Consider the following 26156-nt stretch of genomic DNA (forward strand, 5'->3'; position numbering starts at 1 on the left):
ATTCCAAGGACATGTGGTTATTGTCAGGCTATATAACTGCTTCTAGAAACTCAGGCTAAAAGCCATTGGGCACCTTCTTACAAGTAAAGGGACAGGGTTCCACCACAAATCCACGAAGCCCTTATCCGCGGAGACATAAGCGCGAAGACTAATTCGCACCGTTCGAAGCGCTAAGGAAAAACGTGACCCTACCACGATGACATAATCGCGGAGGGCAAATCCGCGCACTCCCAAGCACTCAGTACCCTAAACCTAAACCTAACCCTAAACCTAACCCTAAACCTAACCCCTAAACCTAATCCTAATCCTTACCTTAATTGAAATCGGCTTTCTGCCGCGGCGCCGTTTTAAAGCGCCCTTCTGTTGCCGCGCTGTTGTCGCGGCGGTGATGACGCGCGGTGATGACGTCGCGGCTTTAGCGACGCGATTTTATCACCGCTATTTTGACGAGCGCGGTTTTGTTGTGCCACGAAGGGACAGACTTATAATTAAAATACAAAGATGCTTCCAGCAACATTAAACTTTATTTTCAGCCACTGTAGGATATCTTCAAAAAGAATGACTAGTTTTTTCCTATGTTTTTTTTTTTAAATTAACTGAATATGTTGCTTTAAAATGAGGTTATTGATTTTGCAGATTCTTTCTTGCAGGTGGCCCGTGTGTTGTGGTGGTATTACTTTTCCAAAGTCATTGAATTTGCTGACACGGTTTTCTTTGTTTTGCGAAAGAAAAACAATCAAATAACTTTCCTTCATGTTTATCATCATGCCACTATGTTTAACATCTGGTGGTGCGTCATGAACTGGATACCTTGTGGACAAAGTGAGTATTTAGAGATGTCCATTAAGATACTGCAAAACATCATACTTGGAAACATTTACTGTAGAATGTGTCCAATTGCATTGTTTAAAAAAAAGGGGGGGGGAATGTAACAATACTTTTACTAAACATGAGCAAAAGATGGCTCTGAATCTGAATAAATATTTGGCAATAGGTAAATATAGCTAATTTGGTTGTATACATGATGTACAATGACAATAAAGTCTACATCATACTATGGGAAGATTGCAGCAAGTCACTGCAGATTACACTGTGAGAATCATTGCTGTAGATGTAAGGAAATATCTGTAGCTCACAATAGGATTGGCATACTCCAAATGATCAGTAAATGGCAAAAAATACTTTGACAACCAGATTTTGCAGCCAAAATATAATAAGGGCAGAAACAACTTAACACAACCATGTTTACGTACATCATTTGTACCATAGAAATCAAGATGCATTCTTCAGTACTAAGAAAACTGCAAGGTTCCACCACAAAACTGCGCTCGACTAAACCGCGCCCGACTAAACCGTGTCGCTGATGTCATCAACAGGGCGACAACAGCGCGGAGACAGAAGCACGCTGTAAACCCTAAACCTAAAATTCACTGCTAAACCTAAACCTAACCCCCCCCCCTAAACCTAATCCTAAACCTAACCCTTAACCTAACCCTAAACCTAACCCTTACCTTAAGTTGAATCGACTTGCTTTCAAAGCGCTATTTAAAGCGCCCTTCTTTCTCCGCGCTGGCTGTTGTCGCCCTGTTGATGACATCAGCGACGCGGTTTAATCAGGCGCGGTTTAGTCGAACGCAGTTTTGATGGGTCATGAACTGCAATATGTTAAAGTGTTATAAATTGTCACTTAAGTATAATGTTGTTTCACAGAAAGAAATATTTTAGAATAAATATATGACAACATATTTCATTATGTTTTCACAGGCTTCTTTGGACCCACTTTGAATAGTTTAATCCACATCCTCATGTACTCCTATTATGGATTGTCTGTCATTCCATCCATGCGTAAATACCTTTGGTGGAAGAAATACCTCACTCAAGCACAACTGGTACGATTATATTCTGATTTGTTCTTAACAAATCACAGTTTAAAGAGTAAAAATCCTAAGTGTTGAAGCAAAGTGGAATTATGGGGACAAACCACTTTGAAACAAAGATAGAACTGAGGGGAAAAAAATCAATTTGGGTGGTAAATTATTCAGCTTTACGAAACTTCCATGGTAAGCTTTTTAGTAAACATGGAAGTTAATATTACGCATATTTGAATCCAACTATTTCTGTAGTGCAGTGATGGGAAAAATGGGACCTTTAAATGTGTAGCTTTGCTTCCATTTGCTTTAACTGTCGTGATCAGAGATGAGAAATAACGGTAGATATACTTCAGCATTTGAAAGATCACCAGTGGTGGGTTTCCAAACTTTTTGGAACCTGCTCTGTGGGTGTGGCCTCCTTTGTGGGAGTGGCTTGCCGGCCATGTGACCTGGTGGGAGGGGCTTGCCGGCCATGTGTTTTCTTTCTTTCTCTCTCTCTCTCTCTCTCTCTCTCTCTCTCTCTCTCTCTCTGTCTCTTTCCTTCCTTTTGTCTCTCTGTCCCTTTTTTTCTTTTTTTCTTTCATCTCTCTCTCTCTCTTTTTCTTTCTTTTTTCTTTTATTTATTTATTTATTTATTTCTTCCTTTCTTTCTCTTTCTCTCTCTTTGTCAGTCTGTGTGTGTATGTGTGCGTGTGTGTGTGCGTGGCAGTGGTGGGTTTCAAAAATTTTTGGAACCTCTTCTGTAGGTGTGGCCTGCTTTTTGGGTCCACTGGTGGAACCTCTTCTCACCGGTTCGGTAGATTAGACGAACCGGTTCTACCGAATAGGTGCGAACTGGTAGGAAGCCATCTCTGAAGATCACAATATGCTCTGAAGCTGGAGTCAGAAAATATAGTCATCTATTCTAAGAATTATAAAACACAGAAAATGAGACAAGGAAAAGAAACAGATTTGATGAAAAGCAGAGCAGTTGTAAATCAAGAAACATCGTTTGATATTTGAACAGTTATTTTAAATTAGAAGATAAATGTTCATTGCAACACTTATTGCAGTGGTGGGTTTCAAAAATTGTTCGAACCTACTCTGTGGGTGTGGCCTCCTTTGTGGGAGTGGCTTGCCACCCATGTGACTGGATGGGAGTGGCTTGCCGCCCATGTGACCGGATATGAAGATGCTGACAACACTTGTCAGAACCACCTTAAATTACCTCACACACAGCACTGGCATGCATAAGAATATGATGTCAACTTGTTTTTTAAAAGGCATCTTTGGTTTGCGTTAAAACAACTTCAACACACGCAATGTTCTGATTGCACCACAAACGCAGTAGTCATCCTTACCTTTCACCGAGGCATTGAGTTTTATAAATATGAGCATGATAGTGTAGAATAATCATATCCAAGGACCAGTGGTGGGTTTCAAAAACTTTTGGAACCTCTTCTGTAGGTGTGACCTGCTTTCTGGGTCCACTGGTGGAACCTCTTCTAACCGGTTCGGTAGATTTGATGAACCGGTTCTACCGAATAAGTGCGAACTGGTAGGAACCCACCTCTGACTTGTTGGTACATGTAGATCTATTCCAGTTTTTCTTTCCAACCTCCCCTCCCCCTCTTGCCAGAACTTTCAACACAAGGTCCCTTCCCAAAGGTTCCAGATCACTTGCCTTGGCAGAACAGACCACATCTAACGATCATATTACGAGGATCAATTTTAATCTGACAATTTTCATTCTGCAACTGGTGTGATACTTTTGTTTCTTTTAACAGGTTCAGTTTTTGCTGACCATCACACATACACTCAGTGCAGCTGTCAAACCCTGCGGTTTTCCCTTTGGATGCCTCACCTTCCAGTTCTCCTATATGGCCACATTGGTGGTTCTGTTCATTAACTTTTATGTCAAGGTAAGCTGAGCAAAGGAATTGAGAAGTCCACGCCCAGTTTTAAGGAACGAAAGTTGTCGCTTGTAACACAAGCACCTCTGCTTTTGGGGTTTAAGTAATACGATGCTTCTGACTGATTATCCAACCTAGATTGGGGAGAGATTTTGCTGCTCTCTCTTGAAACACTTCTTTTCCCCATGAAATATGAGGGCAAATTAATAACCAGATCATATTTCTATAGCCACTAATAATGGGACAAAATACAAACATTTAAAAATCTACAAAGATATATCTGGCAAAATTTTGCAGCATTCCCCATCTGGAAACAAAAAAAATGCATGTTTGCAAAAACACTTGGCTTGCAACTCATTAAAATAGCCATGTCTTTCCAGGATCACGCAGCTACCTTTTGCAATTGGGAGTGGCTGCAATTCATTAAAATAGCCATGTCTTTCCAGGATCGCACAGCTACCTTTTGCAATTGGGAGTGGCTGCAACTCATTAAAATAGCCATGTCTTTCCAGGATCACGCAGCTACCTTTTGCAATTGGGAGTGGCTGCAACTCATTAAAATAGCCATGTCTTTCCAGGATCATACAGCTAACTTTTTGCAATTGGGAGTGGCTGCAACTCATTAAAATAGCCATGTCTTTCCAGGATCATACAGCTAACTTTTTGCAATTGGGAGTGGCTACAACTCATTAAAATAGCCATGTCTTTCCAGGATCATGCAGCTACCTTTTGCAATTGGGAGTGGCTGCAACTCATTAAAATAGCCATGTCTTTCCAGGATCACGCAGCTACCTTTTTGCAATTGGGAGTGGCTGCACTCATTAAAATAGCCATGTCTTTCCAGGATCACGCAGCTACCTTTTTGCAATTGGGAGTGGCTGCTCTCATTAAAATAGCCATGTCTTTCCAGGATCACGCAGCTACCTTTTTGCAATTGGGAGTGGCTGCACTCATTAAAATAGCCATGTCTTTCCAGGATCACGCAGCTACCTTTTGCAATTGGGAGTGGCTACAACTCATTAAAATAGCCATGTCTTTCCAGGATCACGCAGCTACCTTTTTGCAATTGGGAGTGGCTGCTCTCATTAAAGTAGCCATGTCTTTCCAGGATCAGGCAGCTACCTTTTGCAATTGGGAGTGATTGCACTCATTAAAATAGCCATGTCTTTCCAGGATCACGCAGCTACCTTTTTGCAATTGGGAGTGGCTACAACTCATTAAAATAGCCATGTCTTTCCAGGTTCACGCAGCTACCTTTTGCAATTGGGAGTGGCTGCACTCATTAAAATAGCCATGTCTTTCCAGGATCACGCAGCTACCTTTTGCAATCGGGAGTGGAACCCTAAGCACCTTTGCTTAAGTAGTTGCTACATGCATATTCCTCCATGCTCTAGTGCCTTTTTGTCCTTGACTTTACTGCCTTACTTGCTAAGGATTGAGGGATAGTGGGTGACATAGCCAAACAATGAATAAAACTAGCCAGTCTAAACTGCAAATCAATGGTAACTTCATATATGACTTATACATCATTGCTCAAATAGAAGGAAAGCATTAATACAATTGAAAAAGTTAATTTAAGCTATTGGATGCAACCTCCTCCTCACTGTGTGAATTCAAAGTGATAGGTGGTTGTGTAGACTCTCCCTTTTAGGTAGAGGCTATATAAATAGGGACAAGTTATTCCTCATGTGAACTTTATCCAGCTTCTGCTCCTCATATGCTACATTTGGGCTAATTTAAATCTTCTCATAGAATCCCTTGTGGAAATATGAAAGTCCTTCTGTATGGCTGTGTGTGTGCGTGCACAACCTGTATGTTTTTTTCCAGATGAATCACATGCCCCACTTATCTTGTCTTCAAGACTTCTTCTGTCATGGTTATATTGCATTCTCTTGCAGTGGTGGGTTTCAAAAAAATTTCGAACCTATTCTGTGTGTGGCCTCCTTTGTGGGAGTGGCTTGCCGGCCATGTGTTCTCTCTCTCTCTCTCTCTTTCCTTCCTTTTGTCTCTGTCCCTTTTTCCTTTTTTTCTTTCATCTCTTTTTCTTTTTTTCTTTCTTCCTTCCTTTCTCTTTATCTCTGTGTGAGTCTGTCTGTCTGTCTGTCTGTCTGTGTGTGTGTGAGTGGTGGGTTTCAAAATTTTTTGGAACTTCTTCTGTAGGTGTGGCCTGCTTTCTGGGTCCACTGGTGGAACCTCTTCTAACCGGTTCGGTAGATTTGACGAACCGGTTCTACTAAATAGGTGCGAACTGGTAGGAACCCACCTCTGATTCTCTTGGTACCCAAAGCTATTGTTATCTGAGAAAATGTGGGTCCTTCAGAAGTGGTTCACCCAGTGCTGTTGTAAGAAGTAGGCTCCACACATCACAGCTTTGCAAATCTAGTGCCTGTGGGTTTTTTTAAGTGGGAAAGAATAGTAGGACAAAATATTCTCACCCATCTTTTCATTATGTTGTCTATGCAAATTATCAGGATAAATATGATTGTGTAAGAGGCAAAAGACGAGCTAAAAGAACTTTTCTTCCAAATTCTGCTATTTACAAATAGAATATTGTTGGATCGATGCCCAGTGAGGTGAAAGTGTATTAGAAGAACAGGACAAAGAAAAGGTGCAGTTTTAGCTGCCTGTTTAGCTATTCCACAAAGTCAGAAAGGATAGTTTTACAGACTAACTTGCAATAGCAAGATATGAAAACTGTTAAGCCAAGTGGGCATTGCTTAGTACGAAAGTATTGATATGAGACTGTGTGCTGTTTAAATATTGGACAAATCACATTTGCACGCTTCTTGGTATCCACCTGTAATCACCACTTTAATTTTCATTTTCAGACATATCGGAAAGCATCTTCAAAAGCCAAAGTGAAAGAGATTCCCGTGGTGACAGAAATTAAGAATGGGTTCCATAAAAACTACCTAAGGGAAATTAACGGTGCTCTGAAGAAGCAAAAAGCACAATAACCATATTTTTACTATTACATTGTAGAAGACAAATACCTCTTTTCTAAATCAAAGCAAAATGATTATACACAACTTTAGTACAATTTTAAACTCAGTGGTAGTTGATTCTTCTACTCTCTATTTCATTGATTTCTTTTTAACAGTAAGTCTTGTACATGGTGAAGGCACTTATCTCTTTTACCTGGCTGAAGTCAAACTGCATTTTGTAATTCTTAACATAGAGAAGATGCCTTGAGAACTTTAATAACAAAGATTTGGATATTCTTGAATAGGATCTAAAAAGTTAAACTAGCAGCAGACTGCAGTCTATGAGAAAACAAATGTATTATTTGTTCAGTGATACAGCTCACTCCTTTTTTGTGTTAGTTTCCCTTGATTTAAAATAGAGGGGGGAAAACTGTGTGCTCAAAACCTTGGTTGTTCCCTTGATGGTGCTATAGATTATCACCCATTCTAAAGACAGGATGGAATACAGCGTGCAATGGGATTCATTACAAATTCACATTTAGCTATAGTGGAACCATCTGAACATTAGTGTGGCTGTATGCCATCTTTTTAAAAGGCACTGTTTTAAAACTGGACAAGAATAGCGCCATAAACCTCTCCTTAAATATTTGTATCTGTAGCTGTGTACCTTAAACACCACGACAATCACACAACGGCCTGAATGTTATTAATGTTGGAGGTTGACGTCCAAAAATTTTGGCTTTGTTCCCAAATGTCAATTGTTTACTTTGAAATGCAATAGGGATACTTTCTATTCTCATTATGCCACATCTACAGAGGTCTAAAACCAATTCAGCAAATCAAATGGCTGGTTGAGCGTTCGATAACGTTAATATCATAACTGAGACTAGCAATGCAATAAGATAACTCAGCCTTGCTGGAAGCAAATTTGCCCATGTATGCCAACTTGGCATTTTGGATGCCAAGAAAAACTCTACTCATATGAGATGTGAAAAGCTATATATCCTTAGTATTCAAAGACTGACGAAGGGACTACCCTACACAGAGCTAAATGCATTTATCCAGTTTGACACTTTTTCTATTGTTATAGAAATAAGTAACAGGTGGAGAAAAGCATTTGCAAAGCTAGTAATTCCACACACTCAAGACAAGGGACATGCTCAGTTTTAAAAGTAAAATGATGATGGGGGGGAGGGGGGACAGTTGGTATTTGGCTGGTCATTTTACACACCATATCTGTATTTTTAGTGTCTGACTTCATAACCAGTTTGGGAGAGTACTTTATTATCATTCCTATTGCAGAGGGAGGAAGACATGAAAAGAGAACACAGCCAGAGAGCCACTGCAAACATTTTTTTTCCCACCAATTCAGCTTAAGTATTTCTCTGAAAGGTTCAATAGTTATGATTCAGGAATTTTGTATTATAATTCCTAAAAGAAGTTTCATTTCTTTTATGTAATTTCCCATAACTCCCTACTGAAAGTCAACATTAAAATCCCTAGAAAAAACATCATTCCATCAGAAGCAGAGGTGGTATTCTACTGGTTTGGACTGGTTCACTGAACAGGTAGCGGACATTGTGGGTGGCCCCCGCCCAGGCTCTATGACATCTGATTTAGGCCCCTTTTCTGGATTTTCCAAACACGGCAACTTGGAAGGCTTGTAGACCCAGATTCAGGTGGTGGAATTCTGAGTGTTGGCATCCACAAGTCTTAAAAGTTGCCAGGTTTGGTGACCCCTGCATGAGACTATAACTTCTAGCCAGTGGTGGGATTCAAATAATTTAACAACCGGTCCTCTGCCCTAATGACCATCTGGGTAGGCGGGGCTCAGTGGTCATGTGACTGGGTGGGCATGGCCAACTCAACATCACTCAGGTCGATGGGCACTAACCTTAGTTGTTATAATGTAATAAGGGTTAACGAGAGAGGCAGTTTCTGTAAGCAGGGCAATAAAGATTAGGCTAGAAACAACACCAGAATGTTTCCTTCCTGCCTTCCTTACAGGATTAGCCCTGTAAAGTGGGGAAAAAAACAAAAGGAGATTTCTTCCAACAAGTGGTTCTCTGAACCTCTTAGAAAGTTAAGAACCGGTTCTCCTGAATAGGTGCGAACTGGCTGAATCCCACCACTGCTTCTAGCACTCCAATCTGCATGATCTGACTGGGAGCGTTGAGAATTGAAACCTAGGTTTACTGAAGGTAACAATTGAGGAAGAGAGTTTAATCAAAGGTATGTCAGCAAATCTTTGTAATGAGGACCCATAATGAACAATATTTATGAGTCCCTGAAGGGATCCTCTTAGAAACCTTTCCACAGGTCAGTGAATATTAAAAATAGTAAATCACACAAGGATTGTCTCACTCACCTTGATGGTTTTTAAAAAAAACCTAGCATTGCCTTAATGATTAAGGCTTAATCAAGCTTTTAAAGGGCTGAAAAAATGTTATCCTGTTAACATTTAAAACCATTTGAATAAGCTACATTCAGGTAGTCACTGAATGCAGAAAAACCAATCAAAATGCTGCTATTTTGAATCACAACCAAGATTACGACTTTTAAAATGATTTTCTTGTCAACATCGACCATTGAAAATAAACGAAGTTTTACAGCAACCTATTTTAAAGTCTTTTCTTTTTGTCCATGTGGCACTGAAACAGCTTCAAACACACTCGTTGGCAAGTTATTCACTGTTAACTTTCAGTTAGTTTCTTCAACGCTGTAAAAACTGTACCACATTTTATTTTAACAGCCTTACACTTTCAAGCAGATGTAGAAAAAAAAATTTTTGTTTGTGTACCAACTGTGTGTTTCCTTTAAAATGCAATTTTATCATTAGTTCGTTTCTTCGCTGTTTGGCTCGGTTCCACCACAAAATCGCGGAGGACAAAATCGCGGTCGACGAAAGCGCGCATTTGACGTCATCACGGCGCGACGAAAACATCGCGCTGTGATCGAAAAATGTAAAAATAAAACTAAAAATAAAGCTTACCCTAACCCCCCCAAACCTAACCCTAAACCTAACCCTTAACCTAACCCTAAATCTAACCCTAAACCTAACCGTTAACCTAACACTAAACCTAACGCTAACGCTCTAAACCTAACCCTAACCCTTAACCTAACCCTAACCCTAACCCTAAACCTAACCCTTACCTTTATGTGAATCGGCTTGCTTTAATTTTAATTTTATTTCAATTTTTTATTTTTTTCGTCGCGCTGTGATGACGTCACATGCGCGCTTTCGTCGAGCGCGATTTTGTCCTCCGCGCTTTTGACGGGTCACGGTTTGGCTCACCAACCTTCTGCAGTAATCACCACATTGATTTTCAAGACTTGCAAAACATTTGGCAAGTTGTTTTCCAATGGATTATTGTGAACAAGTGGAAAAAGAAAGGATGCACCCTCTTATAAAGTGGAATGCAGAGTTAAGTTTAAAGCTCAGGGAGGAAGATTCCGAAGATTAATTCTTTTCTAAGGTACTCAAAACAGGCTGAAATAGATCTTTCACAATTCCTAACAGGATACCAAAACAAGGTACAGAAAGTCGTCATTTGTCTAGTAGCAGTCTAGTACAGTGGCTCCCAACCATTGGAACACCAGGAACTGGTTCCATGGAGAGAGGTTTTTCTGCAGACCAGAGGGGGTGTGGTTTCGTGTGCTGCCTGAATCCCAAGGATTGGGCTTTGCTTATGTGGCCTGGTTTCTGGCATACCGTGGCCCAGTGCCAGACCTCTGGGGAACCAGGGTTGGGGACCCCTGGTCTAATAGTCATCCAGACTGTTTTATCCCAGACTAGCTGATAACCCGGTGTTGCCGAGGTATTTATTTATAGGGGAAAATGTCTGGACCAAACATAATTTCTAATGTTGGATTTTCCCCCTTACCAGAGGGAGCCCCCTTGTGGAGTACTGTGAAACCGTTACCATGGCAACTCCACTGCGCTGTACAGTAGAAGCCATTTTAAGGCAGTATGGTAGAAGCCATTTTAAGCCACAGCAAGCTCTTAACAGAACACCCCCCCCGAGGGGTGTTAGGGGTGTCTTACCCCCACAGTATTTGTTTCCAGAGGGTAAGTAATCTGTGTACCAAGTTTGGTTGAAATTGCTCGAAGTGTTCTAGAGCACTGGATCTCAACCCTCCTAATGCCGCGACCCTTTAATACAGTTCCTCATGTTGTGGTGACCCCCAACCATAAAATTATTTTATGTTTTCCGTATTTTTTCAAAAATATGTGTTTTCTGATAGGCGACCCCTGTGAAAGGGTTGTTCGACCTCCAAAGAGGTCTCGACCCACAGGTTGACAACCACTGTTCTAGAGTTATGCTGGAACATACACACAAACACCCAGAGCGATCGATAGATTGATTAGATAGATTAGATAGATACATAGATTGATTAGATAGATAAAATAGATTAGTTAGATAAATAGATTAGATAGATTAGATAGATTTAGATAGATTAGATCAGGGGTAGTCAACCTTTTTAGACCTACCACCCACTTTTGAATCTCTGTTAGTAGTAAAATTTTCTAACCGCCCACCGGTTCCACAGTAATGGTGATTTTATGAAAACCTAATGAAAATGTTTTTAAATAATGCTATGAAATTTTTTAAAAAAGTCAATTAAATTTTAAAAAAGGAAAATGTATCGGACAAAACCCCTACTGCCCACCATGAAAGCTGGAATGCCCACTAGTGGGCGGTAGGGACCAGGTTGACTACCACTGGAATAGATGATAGATAGATAGATAGATAGATAGATAGATAGATAGATAGATAGATAGATAGATAGATATATCTCCAATGCAAAAACTAGCAAGTATTAATAGCAATAGCAATAGTAGTTAGACTTATATACCGCTTCATAGGGCTTTCAGCCCTCTCTAAGCGGTTTACAGAGTCAGCATATGGCCCCCACAGTATGGGTCCTCATTTCACCCACCTCGGAAGGATGGAAGGCTGAGTCAACCTTGAGCCGGTGAGATTTGAACTGCCGAACTGCAGATAAAAGTCAGCTGAAGTGGCCTGCAGTACTGCACCCTAACCACTGCGCCACCTCGGCTCTTAACCCCTTCTGGCCAAAAAAACAACAACAACTGGGAATTTATGATTGCGCTGAATAATGAGACAATGACTACTACATGAGGAATACATCCACCCAGTGTATTTTCAAGTGACTCGTATATTTGATGAGTGTTTCTTAAGTTTACATTTAAGATAAATGTAAATTAATTAGCAGAACCAGAGGACATTTTGCTCGGCGCTCCCATGTGGTCAGTGGCGTTTCTATCCTGTGGGAAAAGAAGGAACACTGTTTCATAATTCATGTTGACATTTTGCAAAAGAAATTTAAGTAACCGCAAGTTAAAATAGAATTTGTTTTTATAGCAACCCATCATATAGAAAAAGCCACAATATGTCTATTTGGGTGGGTTTCAAACTGAAGAGAGTTCCTCAGGTGGGGAACCGGAGACCAGATACTTAATCTCTGCGTGAAATGTTTCGTAAAAATGTACCTTCGTACTTGGTTGAAATCGGTTAATCCTTAAATTTCCCAGGTTTTACGTTGAAATATAGACTGAATTATAACACATACCTTTTCATTGGGAATGGTTCCATCAAGGCCCTTTGTGTCTTCCTGCAGTATATCCATGGACTCTATCCTGAAATAGAAAGCAAAGGAGAAACAATTGAGATGTGCAAAGTGGAAACAAGAACTGATTAGAAGTGAAAGTTTATCTATCTAGTTCTCACCACTCATACAACAGACCTGGACTGTGGTGGTTTCTCTTTCTCTCTCTTTCTCTCTCTCTCTCTCTCTCTCTCCCTCCCTCCCTCCCTCCCTCCCTCCCTCCCTCTCTCTCTCTCTCTCACACACACACACAACGCCAAAAAGACAGCAATCTAAATTTCATTGTTATTTGTACAATATAGGATAGGGTCTTTCACCTCTAGTACAAAAAGCAAGAAAGAAATGTGTCAGGCAAAATATCAAGGGTAAGTTGAATTGGAGGTCTCTGCCCAATCTAGGATTTGCAAGTCAGGGTACCAACATGATAGATTGTGCATAACTGGGAAATTATACTGTCTATGTGAATGAGTCACGGTGGCGCAATGGTTAAATTGCAGTATTGCAGACTAACTCTGCCCACCGCCAGGAGTTCGATCCTGACCGGCTCAAGATTGACTCAGACTTTCATCCTTCTGAGGTCAGTAAAATGAGGACCCAGATTGTTGAGAGCATTATGCTGGCATTGTAAACCATTTACAGAGGGCTGTAAAGCACTATGGGGTGATATATAAGTCTATTGCTAAGGGATACTGCTACTGCTTTATACCTAAAAGGTTTAGGTTTATTAGATTTATATGCCGCCCTTCTCCCAAGGACTCAGGGCAGCGTACACCATTAAAAGAAAAACATAATACAAAAGTTAAAAATAGAATATCCCAAACCTAATTAAAATTGAGAATGACATTTTTTTTAAAAAAAATCGAATTAAAATTAACAGTGATCAATAATTTATTTTGTTTTGTTCAGGCCAGGCCGGCTTGCTGGAAAAGCCAACTTTTTAGGGCGCATCGGAAGGACCGGAGGTCGGGGATTATACGAAGCTCCGGGGGGGCAGCTCATTCCAGAGGAAGGGGCTCCCACAGAGAAGGCTCTCCCCCTGGGGGTCGCTAGCTGACACTGTCTGGCCGACGGCACCCTGAGGAGGCCAACACTGTGGGATCGCACTGGACGGTGGGAGGCTACCAGTGGCAGTAGGTGGTCTCGCAGGTATCCTGGGCCTAAGCCATGGAGCACTTTAAAGGTCATAATTAGTACCTTGAATCGCACCCGGAAGACAACCGGCAACCAGTGCAGGCCGCCTAAAAGGGGTGTAACATGGGAGCACCTAGGTGTCCCCATGATAACCCACGTAGCCGCATTCTGGACCAGTTGAAGCTTCTGGGTGCTCTTCAAGGGCAGCCCCATGTAGAGAGCGTTACAGAAAAGAAAAAAAAAGCATCCCCATACTCAAACTGCTAGAGAAAACTGCAACTAGGACAGGAGAAGAAAGGACCATCCATTTCCTGATGTTTGTTACTTTCAACTTATAGTGCAAAAAAAGTCTTAGCAATGGTGAGAGAGATGTTTGAGCCCACATCCCAGATAAAAGTTGTGCAAAGGAAGCGTTTAATGGTGCTTTTTTAGACAGACAGGAGAAAATTAAATACCTCTGAATCTGATGAATGCAAAATGCATTCAGTTTACTATTCAGTATATTGGATTGTTTGGTCCAAAATTCCTGCAACAAATTTTCTTAACGTGAGTCAGATGACAAAATATTGCATTAAGTAACGAACAACGGAGAAGGGATAAATCACACATACCACGGTATCCTTTTCAAGGCTGGAGAGAAACTCTGTTCTCTTCTCAAGAATGGAAAGTTCTTTGACGACACTCTGGTGGAAGATTTCCAATTCATGCAGTCTGCAGGGGATATATCCAAGATACTTGTTTCATTAGCAAAAAAAGAATCTTGATATTGCCTATATATTAGTGCAACCTATAAATGTCTTTATCCATTGCATCAGTTTCTGTCAAGTGTCTTAATAGGTTTGCATGCTTGATTTGGAAATCTCCCATAGACCGATTAGATCTCACAGGTTAGGTCTCCTCCGGATTCCATCTGCCAGCCAATGTCGGCTGGCGACTTCCCGGGGGAGAGAGCCTTCTCTGTTGCAGCTCCAGCCCTCTGGAACGATCTCCCCGTGGAGATCCGGACCCTTACTACCCTCCCAGCCTTCCGCAAAGCCGTTAAGTCCTGGCTGCTCCAGCAGGCCGGGGAGCTCTCGAAATATCCAGCCCCTCGGAAATTGTGACTGTTGTATATTTTAATATGTTTTTTGTGTATTATCCCCCCTCCCTTGTTTTATTGTAAGCCGCCCGGAGTCCTTCGAGAGTGGGCGGCATACAAATCAATAAAACTCTAAACTCTACACTGTTGAGTAAACCAATCTAGCTTGAATAACATCCAATACAGGTAGTCCTCAACTTATAAGGTTCATTTAGTAGCCATTTACAACGGCACTGAAAACACTGAGTTGTGCCCATTTTTCACACTTATGACCTTTGCATCAGCCCCCACGGTAATGGGGTCAAAATTCAGAACCTAGGCGATTGTCTCAGATTTAGGATGGAATTGCAGTGTCACGGGGTCAATGAAATCACCGTTTGCGAACGTCTGACAAGGAAAGTCAATGGGAAGACCAGATTCATTAACCACCATGTCACTAATTGAACAACCGCAGTGATTCACTTAAGCAAGAAAGGTTGTAAAATGGAGCAAAATTCACTGAACAAACATCTCACTTAGCAGCAAAAATTTCGGGCTCAATTATGGTCCTAATTCAAGGACTGCCCGTAAATTGTTTGTGAATCGTATTTTTTGGGGACACTTGGGTTTCCTTCAAAACTTTTTATTGTGGAAGTCTTGTTAAAACTAACCACTGTGCAGAGATTTCCCTCAACTGTTTCTTGTATTATTATTATTGTATTTCTTTACGACATACAATCTAAGACTATCGTTGTACACATTCTACCGTGATGCTCGATTCAGACAAAGCAATAGCAAGAGACAAATAAGCCTAACCAATGTCTAACTTGCCACCCTAATTTGTTTAATTAATTGTTTATGGAAGCGCTTCCAATGCAAGGCACATAGCGCGCAAGCACAGTCATGGGCTGAAATACGAAAATCATTATGCTGTTTTTGCCCATTACTTCAATTAAATATTCCTTAGCTGAACAAATGAGCATCTTTTTCCTAGGTCAGTGATGGCGAACCTTTTCGGCACCAAGTGTGCCCACTCGTCAGGAATGTGACCCAGAAGAGAAGCTGCCAAGTGAGCATGCGCATGCTGGGAAATGAACTTTCGGTTTCCGGCGCATGCATGCCCACCGGCCAGCTTGTCTTCTGGTTACTGGTGCGCATGTGCATGTGACAATCAGATGGCCCGCACGCATGCGCGCAATGGAAATCGGAAGACCAACTCTTCCAGTTTCCAGCACTTGCCACACGAGTAAAAAACAGCCGATTGTCGCATGCGCCCAGGGGTGGGTTTCTCGCCCCGTTCCAACCAGTTTGGTTGGAATGGGGCCGGCGGCGTCCTCGTGCACGCACACAGCGCACTGATGCGTACTAGCGTCTGTGCAATGCTCCAGCTGCTCCTGGAGGATCACGCAGGCGCTGTATGCGTCCTGCGCATGCGTGGAAGTGCAGAACTCGTCAAAACCGGGTAAGAAACGCGGTTGGGCGGCTGGGCCCTTCACCGTTCCCGGAAGTTACTTACTTCCGGGTTCGCCGACCAACCGGTTTGCGGGGACCGCCGCGAACCGGTTGAAACCCACCCCTGCATGCGCCCCAGAAACCCGGAAGAGGAGCAGGCGCCGCCACATGCGCCAGCCGACATGGCTCTGCATGCCACTTTGGACACACGTGCCATAGATTCACCTAGGTGAACAGAGCAACATCAAAGCTTCATCTTTTGACCCATGAGCTACCTTGCAACTGCGTAAGCCATCCCGTATCCTTGAACCTCTACTAGGAAAAGAGATGACTGCGCTTATACTACACAAGATGGGTATCACTTACCGCCTCGTATGGATCTGATGCAACAAGGCTGATATATTCTGTTCAGGTGCCTTCATGACTGAGTGTGTATAAATCTCCATCCGTTTGTATCTAAACTAAGTCACAGTACTGGGAGATTAGAACCACAAATTATTTGTAGAAAGAACAACCCCAATCTAAATGGTCTGCAAGGACCACACATTCTTTAAAAAAAAATATGGAAAGGAAATGTCATACCCCCATCGGAGGCTGAATCCGCGGTGGTGGATGAGCAGGAGCTGTGGCCAATGGAGACTGAGTGGATGGCTTTGTTGGCTTTGGAGGAATGTGGGGAGGAGCAGGACAAGGCAGCCCAACAAGGCCCCTCAGGATTGGGAACAAGAAAGAGCAGGCAGTGGAAATGAAGAGCGACGGAGCTCAGGCGATGAGCAAGAACTGGCCCCTCCTGATCCCCGAGTATGGAGAGGTGGGAATAGCGCAGGTCGACCCTTCGACTAGGGAGGAGAGACCCACCCCGTCTCTCTTCACAAGGTAGACCTGGGGAATTAAGGAGACGCTGTGGGGAGGGGCGTTTGTCGGGAATTTGTGGCGTTTTGTGTGCTATTGCCAACGTTTGGCGTTTCCTGGACTTAATTTATTTCTTGCTTCCTGGACTAACTGCCTTGTTCATTTGCTTCTTGGGCTCACTGACTTATTCTCTTGCCCTGTTGGATTTCTTGCTGTGCAGCCGTTGTGCTCACAGCATTTTATTGGACTACTTGCAGCCAGAGGTTGCTGAAAGTGTGTTTGTGTGTGTGTGTGTGTGTGTGTGTGTGTGTGTGTGTGTGTGTGTGTGAGCACTTTGCTCTGGGACTTGCCATAAACATGGGAGCGTTTGGGGGAAAGTTGGAGCAATAAAGGAGCAGTTTGAACCAATGTTTCCTCTAATTATTTTTTCAGTGTGTGCGGAAAAGTATAGTGTTTGAGCGGCACATTTTCATGCCTGAGCACCTGAATTTTTTTTAGCCATAATTGCCATCAGAGCAGATGTTGGGGGGGGGAGGGGGGCAAGGAGGAAAAGGGTCCCCTCCCTCTCCCTCAGACCCCCAGGAAGGAAGTGAGGGAAGGGAGGGGGTGGGAAATGAAAGGAAAAGAGAAAGGAAAGGAAAAGAGAAAGGAAAGGAAAAGAGAAAGGAGAAAGGAAATGGAAAAGAAGGAAAGGAAAAAGGAAAGGAGAAAGGAAAAGAGAAAGGAAAAGAGAAAGGAAAAGAGAAAGGAAAGGAAAAAGAAAAGGAAAGGAAGATAGAAGAAGGACAGAAAGGGAAAGAAAGAGTGGAATGGATTGGTACTGCTCAAAAATCAAGTCACAAGATCCCGTGGACCCCTTTGGCTCAGGCAGTCCAATTCCACACTGGTTCCCTCTCTGCCCAAAGCGAAGGGATAGCAGAAACACTGCCCAGTCCAGAACGGGGCTTCAACACAATGCCCGAGAAACCCTGGACGTGCAGAGAAACGCAGGCTACAACCAGCGAATCACGTTTTCCCAGGAACCGACGAAGCCCCAGAGGACCAATGGGAATTCTCCCTTCTGCAGCGTCATTGGTCTCCGGGCAGAGTCTTCCTTGATTTCACCAATCACCAGATGGAGGAGAGAGTTCGGTGCAGAGAGAGAAGGGAGGGAGGGGGGATATTTTCAGTCACATTTAAAGAAACACTACGCTGCAGTTTGAAACTTGTGTGCGGTGTTTTTTTGTTACGTGTGCGGCCGCGCAGGTGCGCAGCTTAGGGGGAACACTGGTTTGAACTATCAGCTGACTGTGTTGCCTCCGTGCCTTGCCCCGGATCATCACAGGAAGACAGGAAAAGATAAGGAGAGACAACTGGTTGCACATAAGGGAATTTGGAAAAAAATAGTTAACATCAGAGGTGGTATTATGCTGCTTCGCCTCGGTTCGGGCGAACCAGTAGTGGTCACGTCAGGAGGCTCCGCCCACCCACCCAGACATCATCACAGGTGATCTGCACATGTGCAGAAGATGTGCAGCAGCGCCACAGGTGCGCATGCCCCCCGGTTCCAAACTGGAAGCGAAGATGCTAGCATTTCATGCTTGGTTTACATACATGTCAGCCTATCTTAGAAGTTATTCGCAAGTATAAAAATGACTGTTGGCCAATTGTAGGGAAAAAGAATTACCCAAAATTGTTTCTTCAACTGGCTTGTAAAATTCTCAAAAGCTTCAATAACCTCCGAGTCACCAAGTTTGTCTTCAAGGATTTGAGAGGCAAATACTTCATTACTAAATTCATTTAAAGGTTGGCCTGCACAAAAAGAAGCACAAATCTACTAGCAAGGCATATATGACAACAACCAGCCAAAGGATACAAAGAAAATACAAAGCTGTGTTTAACTGAACAAATAGGAAACCTCTTGACTTTGTACACATAGTTGGAAACCTCTGCAAATAAATACTGCCAATTATCTGAAACAGATTTCCTCTCATCTGCACTTACCAAAAGTTTAATTTTTTGTTTTTTAAAATTTGCTGCGAGGAGCCCTCCCCCCTCCCCTTATTTACAGGAGGTGTACAGTAATTCATCTTGATGCCCATTTTAGCATTTTGGAGATCTTATTCATAAAGGCCTTTTACGTAAAGTTTTCTTTAAATCATTATCATTTTATTATTTATTTATTTATTTATTTATTTATTTATTTATTTATTTATTTATTTATTTATTTATTTATTTATTTATTTATTTATTTATTTATTTATTTATTTATTTATTTATTTATTTATTTATTTATTTATTTGTCTTGTATGCCGCCCACTACCGGAGGACTCCGGGCGGCTCACAAAAGACAAGGGAAAGGGGGAAAACGAGACAAAGACAACATATTAAAAACAAAACCAACGAGACAAAGACAACATATTAAAAACAAAACCAACATTCACAATTTGGGAATTTCAGTTTATAATCTGTTCGTTCATGATACTTTAATTTGTTTTCAGGTTTTTGATTATATTGTAACAGCTTACAAACTGCAGAGAATAGCAGTTAGCAATAGCAGTTAGACTTATATACCGCTTCATAGGGCTTTCAGCCCTCTCTAAGCGGTTTACAGAGTCAGCATGTCGCCCCCAACAACAATCCGGGTCCTTATTTTACCCACCTCGGAAGGATGGAAGGCTGAGTCAATCTTTGAGCCGGTGAGATTTGAACAGCCGAACTGCAGAACTGCAGTCAGCTGAAGTAGCCTGCAGTGCTGCACTCTAACCACTGCGCCACCTCGGCTCAGGTGAAGTGAAATGGTTATATAAATGTTAACAGAAAGAAATTACTAGGATGCAGTCTTACCTCCTAAAATGCTTTTGATTCTGGGGTGGTGTAACAGGTTAATAGACTGGAAATGTTTATGAACATAGGAGCACATAGGGAAAAAGTTGAACACTTCCATGGTTCTAACTCTTAAAATCATACATAGGTTAAAAAAAAACAGTTAGCGAGGTGGCGCAGTGGTTAGAATGCAGTACTGCAGGCTACTTCTGCTGACTGCCGGCAGTTCGAGTTTCACCTGCTCAAGGTTGACTCAGCCTTCCATCCTTCTGAGGTCAGTAAAATGAAGACCCAGATTGTTGGGGGGCAATATGCTGACTCTGTAAACTGCTTGGGGAGAGCTATAAAGCACTGTGAAGTGGTATGTAAGTTTAAATGCTATAGCTATCAATTATAAAAAAATATGAACCAAGTGTTTTGTCTCTTAAGCTACATTTTCAGGGAATGCTCAAGGAGATCAAGAATGACAGGACAGATGAAATCCAAATTCAGACTATATTAAAGAGAGTGTTAGCAAAAATTAGAGCTGCTAGAAAATGAAAGGAAAAATTATCCTCAGAATGCCCTCAAAACAGGCCTTTGCTTTTGAAAAGACACGAGTGAAAAGGGAATGTACTACTCATCAGGGATGTGCAGTCAGGGGAGGCAGACCCTCACCACTGTCATCATGAAAAGAAAAGAAAATGTAAAAGGAAAAAGGCAAGAGCTGAGGTCAGGCTGAGCTAGTTGCTGCCAGAGTCACCGTGGATGACTCTGCTTAGTGCTTAACTGTTTAAAAAAGCCTCTTAAAAAGTGCCCTCTACAGGAGGAGGTGGAGAATGATGTGCCTCATCTAGTCTGACTTTTTATGATCACTCGAGCAGAGTTAAGCAAGGGTTAAAAGCCGAAAAATTCCTGACGTAGATGAGGCACGTCGTTCTCCTGCCTCCTCCTGTAGAGGGTGCTTTTTTAGAGGCTTTTTTAAACAATTAAGCAGAGTCATCCATGGTGGCTCTGGCAACAACTAGCCCAGTCTGACCTCAGCTCTTGCCTTTTTCCTTTTACATTTTTTTTCTGTTCATGATGACAGGCAAGAGCAGAGTTGAAATCCTCTCTGAAACAGCTGGAAAAGGTACGTGTGGGTCGGAGGGAGGGGGAGGAATTCAAACTTCATCCTCCTGGTGCAACCTTGTGTGTGTGTGTGTTTGAGAGAGGGGGGAGGGAGGGGGAGAGGGAGAGAGGGAGGAAGGAGGGGGAGGGAGAAGAAAAAGAAAGAAGGAAACTTATTTAGCAAAGGAGAAAAACAAATGCTGTCACTTTAAATCAGAACTGAGCATGCCTGGCTGTGGAATTCTGGGAGTTGAAGTCCACAAGTCTAAAAAAATTGCTGCCTCACCAGCCATAAACCTCACCGCACGTCACTGCTACTCATTATTACATCCATTCTGAAAGCAGACCATCAAAGCCGGCACCAGCCAGAGCATAGCAAAACTCAAAGTAGTAGTAAAAGATTGGAAGATGTGGAGAGACCTGGCCGACAGAACTGCCAAGAGTCGGTCACAACTGAATGGATCTCATCATCAACTTCATTATCTAAAGGCAATTCGATTCAGATCACACATTTTTGCTCCATTTTTTTTAATAGAACGTTGTTTACTAGAGTTCTAGTGTTGATTACCTTTCGGTGTTTCATCTGCCACTTCTATGGAGGAAAAGAGTTTCCTTGGTTCAAAGGTTAAGCTGAATTCATTACTAGGCAGACTTTCAGTGTGTTTTGAGCGCTTTCTATTGAAATCAGCTGACCATTCTAGGAAAAGAAATTCATATTCCGTAGTTAGTGGGAAGTTTCACCAGTTTAGACTTTTACAGTTTTAAGTGTCACTGAAATTTTGATGGGACTTGCAATTCAAACCAAGCTTTGTTCACATCATTTGGACCAGTGGTAGGATTCAAAAATTTTTACCACTGGTTTTGTGGGTGGGGCTGGGCTTGGTGGGTGTGGCTGGGTGGGCGTGACAGGGGAAGGATACTGTGAAATCCCCATCCCCTGCCCATTCCAGGGCAAGGATACTGTAAAATCCACATTCCCTCCCCACCCCACTAACCTGCTTTCCAGTTCCATTCTCCTGTGCAGGGCAACAGAAGACCCAGCTGAACAGCTGGGACGCTGATCAGCTGGGACTCGGAAGGCAGCAAATAGATGGGGATGAAGCCAGAGGTGGTATTTGTCAGTTCTCTGAACTACTGAAAATTTCCGTTACCGGTTCATCAGACCAGTCAGAACTGGCTGAATACCACCTCTGATTTGGACCCATACAGCTTGCCTTTTCAATTTTTGATAATTAAACTGTCCAGGCCACAAAGGTACAGCAGGAGTGAAAGCAGAGAGGACTGATACCATCCTTCTCCTTAAAAACTAAAAAAAAAATGGTGTCAAGATTGCTGTTTTTCTTTCAGCTTTCTCCAATTTTCCTTTGCTAGCACTTATTTTACCTGAAAATTTCCTCTTAGGGTTGGAGAGTTTATCTTCCAGGAGTAGAGTACTAGCTGCAGCTTCATATTTCTAGAAAGCATTAAAAAAACAGAAGAAAAGAAGAAAAATATCCAAATTGCAATACTTGTCAAATAGATTCTAGTATTATAATTGTTGTGGCCCAGCAGGTGCTGTTGCAGCTGCCACCAGACTCCGACAGTGAGGGGCCCTCTGAGTTGGCTCTGGAGGATGTGGAGGACCCTGGACAGGGTTCCCATTCTGAGCAGGGCGCAGAGAGACTGGTTGGCCACCAGGAGGCACTTGAGCCTTGGACCAGTGGGGAGGAGACAAGGGAGAGTGAGCCGGAGGCCAGTAGTGAGTTGTTCCTGGATGCACGCCATCGAAGAGCTACTAGGCGTCAGGAACAATTACACAATTACAGGTGATTGTACTCAGCTGCTGGTCATTAGGCCCCTCTCCAGACTATAAAAAGCTACTTGTGCACACGGATGTCTGTGCAGAAGTCAATGCAGGATTGAATGTCAGAGGACATTACAGTGAGCTTGGCAGGTTGGATTGCTGCCAAGCCTTATCTGTGTTTATTGCTGCCTGAATTTGTCTGAGTTGCTGCCAAGGTCCTTATCTGTTTGTTCTGCTTGGCTTTCAGCCACCGAGGTTTTGGTGTCTTGCTATTAAAGTACATTCCAGTTAAGCTTGTCTCGGCATTCGTTACTGGACGGAGGAGGGGGTCAGAACAATAATGGAACAATGCAATGAGAATAATCTGGTGTCTTATTGTTACATAAATACAAATAAACAGAATGTAGTATATATTTCATGCATTCCATCTGTGTATACATGTATGGATGTGTTTCCAAAACCTGTACCTTGCTTGTTTCACCATCTGATGGATAGAATGAAGAACTGCTGTTTAACGGGAAAGTGGCATCTATCATTTTTAAGCCATCTAAAAATAAAGATAGTAATAATACTTTAAAATGGAGTTTATGGAGATTCTCAGTCATGGTTGTCCCAAAGTTGCTTTTTTCAAGAGGCAAATGGACTTCCTTGTTTTTCTTTTCGCTTCTTGTTCAAGAAGCTTCTTCAGCTCTGAGCTAAAAACAAGAAAATCCTTTTGCCTTTGGGACACTTTAAAATATTTATCTATTTGCATCCTGCCTTTATCATTTCACATCTTTCCTTTTCTGCAATGAATGATTAAAATACGTGTGTAAAAGCAATACTAACAATCATTAATACATACGCCTGAAACAATCCTACTGAAGACCTCAAGGAAAATTCAACTTCGTCTTATATCCACATTTTATTTTTTGTCTGTCAAAAGGTATTTTCCTAATGATCAGGAAAAAAAATATCTATTCCTAGATGAAGAGCATGACACAAATAAAGGATTAGACAACGTTCTGAATGGCTTGGAACCGGCTTACAATGGATGCGATGGCGGTCCCCAAATATGCAGTTCTTACCAAATTTAATTTAAATTTAGCTTTTAATGTTCTACATTTATCCTTTAAATATTAGTGCTTAATCTAAATTCAGCTTTGAGGAAGAAGATGAAAACAACTATTTTCCATGCCACGGGTTGGGGGTGGGTGGGTGCTGGGTACCCCTTGTTCAGTATCATTATTTGGAGTGTGGCATTAGGAGCCTTGTGGGAAATTGAACAGCTCCCCAAAGTCAGATTTTCTTGTAACCTTAGCACCTGGTAGTGCAAAACTCCATAGATGGATAACAGCAAACATCCCATTTTTCGTGACCCGACAAATGCGCGCACAACAAAAGCGCGCCAACAAAAGCGCGTCGCTTAAACCGCGACATCAACGCGCCGACAACAGCGCGCCGACAGAAGCGCAATTTAAGGTAAGGGTTAGGTTTATAGCGCGCTTCCGTTGGTGCGCTGTTGTCAGCGCGCTTCAGCGCTCATTCGTCGGTGCGGTTTAGAACTCGCGGTTTTGTCACCCCGGTTTAGTCGGTCGCGCTTTTGTCGGTCGCCCTTTTGTCGGTGAACCTCCATTTTTCACTATGGCTATCACAATACAGATTTTGCCTAATTAATTTGCTAATGCAAATTTCCCCCCCAACATCCCATCCCGAAATGCAGTATTTCATGATCCTGCATTTTAGTCTTTTGGAGAAATAATTCAGACCTCTTTATTATATAGAGAACTGAAGGTCCAAGCAATCAAGTCCCTCCTATTGGCTAGGGAAGGGGATCAGCATCTGGACACACAAGGGATCCAGGCAGTGTGCAAAACCATGCCCAAAACCACACAACCAGTCCCCGGTGCGCAAAAGCTTGGGGGCCCACTGAGCGAGGGAATCAAGAACAATCAGGCAGCTACTCATTCTATCTCCCCAAAAAAGCATCATGCTGAGAAGACAGCCCTAGCTACATCCTCAACCAGAGATATAGTTACATATGGGAAACTGTTGTGGCCCAGAAGGAGCCGTTGGAGCTGCCACCAGACTCCGACAGCGAGGGGCCCTATGAGTCGGCTCTGGAAGATGTGGAGGACCCTGGACAGGGTTCAGACTCTGAGCAGGGACCAGAGAGGCTGGTTGGCCACCAGGAGGCGCCTGAGGCGTGGTGCAGCGGTGAAAGCCAAAGGGAGTTGGTCCCGGACGCCAGGCAAAGGCGGGCAGATAAACGCAGAGAGCAACTACGCAGATACAGAAGATAATTGGACCCAGGTGGTTGTAATTAGGCTCCTCCCAAGAGAGTATATAAGGAGACACTTTGGGAGGAGGCTGTTTGCAGGATTCAACTAATTATACCAACGCTGGAGAAGCTCTCGGGTGTATTTCTTATCTTGGAAGTCTGGATTGCTGCCCAGGTCTTGTCAGTGTGTTAATGTACTGTGAATAAATTGTCTAGCAGTAATCCTGTCTTGGAGAGCCTTGGCGTACGGAAATGGGGGGAAGGTCAGAACAGGAAACTGTACAGGTAGTCCTTGATTTATGACCATAATTGAGCCCAAAATTTAGACATTTGTTAAGTGAGTTTTGCCCCATTTTACAACCTTCCTTGACACAGTTGTTAAGTGAATCACTGCAGATGTTGTTAAGTTAGTAATACAGTTAAGTGAATCGGGTTTTCCCATTGACTTTGCTTGCCAGAAGTTTACCAAATGTGATCACAGAGTCCCGGGACACTGCAAGTGTCATAAATATGAGTCAGTTGCCAAGCATCTGAATTTTGATCACATGACTATGGGGATGCTGCAATGGTCGTAAAAGGGTGGAAGTGTGAAAACATGTCATTTGTTTCAGTGCTGTTGTTAACTTTAAATGGTCACTAAATCAACTGTTGTAAGTCAAGGACTAACTGTACTGAATCCCTGTGTCCATAAGGTGGAAATCTAGGGTTCTCAAACTTCATCTTCCAGAAGTCTTCTACATCTTCATACCTTGTCTATCCCTCCTATTTTGGGGTAGTGGCTTGGTCATTCCTGTTACCACCTATCTATCATTCAAGGGTCACCTCATTTCTTTTAATGTGTAAAAAAAATATCCTCACAACCTGTGCAATAGTTTTGATGATTAAAGCGTTAATATATACCGGTTTAAATAATTTCTATAATGTCAACTGTGGGCCACAGAGTATGTAGGATTATGACTAGAGGATGAAGGTTTCCTTTAGAGACACCTCATTCTCATAAGTGACAAACAAAACCAAGCTTTGTTTGTTTAAAAATGTAAACATTCCTTTCAATTTCAAACCTTACGATGCAGGCATTCAAAACTGAATAGGTTTCTAACAGCTCGGATCGCGGGACAATTTAAAACTTTAAAAGAAAACGACATACTCCTGGCAGACCACAAGATGCCAGTGGTCTGCTACAAAAGTTGCTCCATCTCTTCACAAAGAGATAATGGAGAGCATTCCAAATCCTGCGACGTAACACAGGTTTTTAAAATAATAAGATGACAAGTTCACACACAGTCTTGAGACCATAGTGAAAGGAGCAGAATTCTGAATTGCCAGTTACAATATGATTAAGCCAATATGATTGGCTTGATGAGTCAGTGAAGACTTAGACACAAAAAGAGATAGCTGACTAACCTAAT

The 26156-nt window shown here is 42.3% G+C and overlaps 2 protein-coding genes across 3 annotated transcripts in view; one reads left to right on the forward strand and one right to left on the reverse strand.

The window, feature by feature from the left end:
- The window catches only part of ELOVL2 (ELOVL fatty acid elongase 2), a 34608-nt gene extending 25305 nt beyond the window's left edge, over positions 1 to 9303 (forward strand). The window contains exons 5-8 of one of the 2 annotated variants that reach the window (XM_087707468.1): positions 651 to 822; positions 1765 to 1889; positions 3638 to 3772; positions 6592 to 9303. In XM_087707468.1, coding sequence (XP_087563594.1) covers positions 651 to 822; positions 1765 to 1889; positions 3638 to 3772; positions 6592 to 6720 — 561 coding nt within the window. In that variant the 3' untranslated portion in view covers positions 6721 to 9303. The remainder of the gene's footprint in view (positions 1 to 650; positions 823 to 1764; positions 1890 to 3637; positions 3773 to 6591) is intronic. The other variant, XM_087707469.1, reaches the window with a different exon arrangement.
- Positions 9304 to 11847: 2544 nt separating this feature from the next.
- Positions 11848 to 26156, reverse strand: part of SYCP2L (synaptonemal complex protein 2 like) — a 48275-nt gene continuing 33966 nt past the window's right edge. The window contains exons 22-29 of the mRNA XM_087703588.1: positions 22955 to 23034; positions 22088 to 22157; positions 21273 to 21401; positions 18477 to 18601; positions 16325 to 16419; positions 14061 to 14160; positions 12283 to 12349; positions 11848 to 11977 (exon numbers count right to left, since the gene is read on the reverse strand). Coding sequence (XP_087559714.1) covers positions 12305 to 12349; positions 14061 to 14160; positions 16325 to 16419; positions 18477 to 18601; positions 21273 to 21401; positions 22088 to 22157; positions 22955 to 23034 — 644 coding nt within the window. The 3' untranslated portion in view covers positions 11848 to 11977; positions 12283 to 12304. The remainder of the gene's footprint in view (positions 11978 to 12282; positions 12350 to 14060; positions 14161 to 16324; positions 16420 to 18476; positions 18602 to 21272; positions 21402 to 22087; positions 22158 to 22954; positions 23035 to 26156) is intronic.

Source organism: Thamnophis sirtalis, unplaced genomic scaffold, assembly GCF_051295495.1.
Source record: "Thamnophis sirtalis isolate CommonGarterSnake01/CBP01778 unplaced genomic scaffold, rThaSir2_p1.2 scaffold_2, whole genome shotgun sequence".
Classification (NCBI taxonomy): Eukaryota; Metazoa; Chordata; class Lepidosauria; order Squamata; family Natricidae; genus Thamnophis; species Thamnophis sirtalis.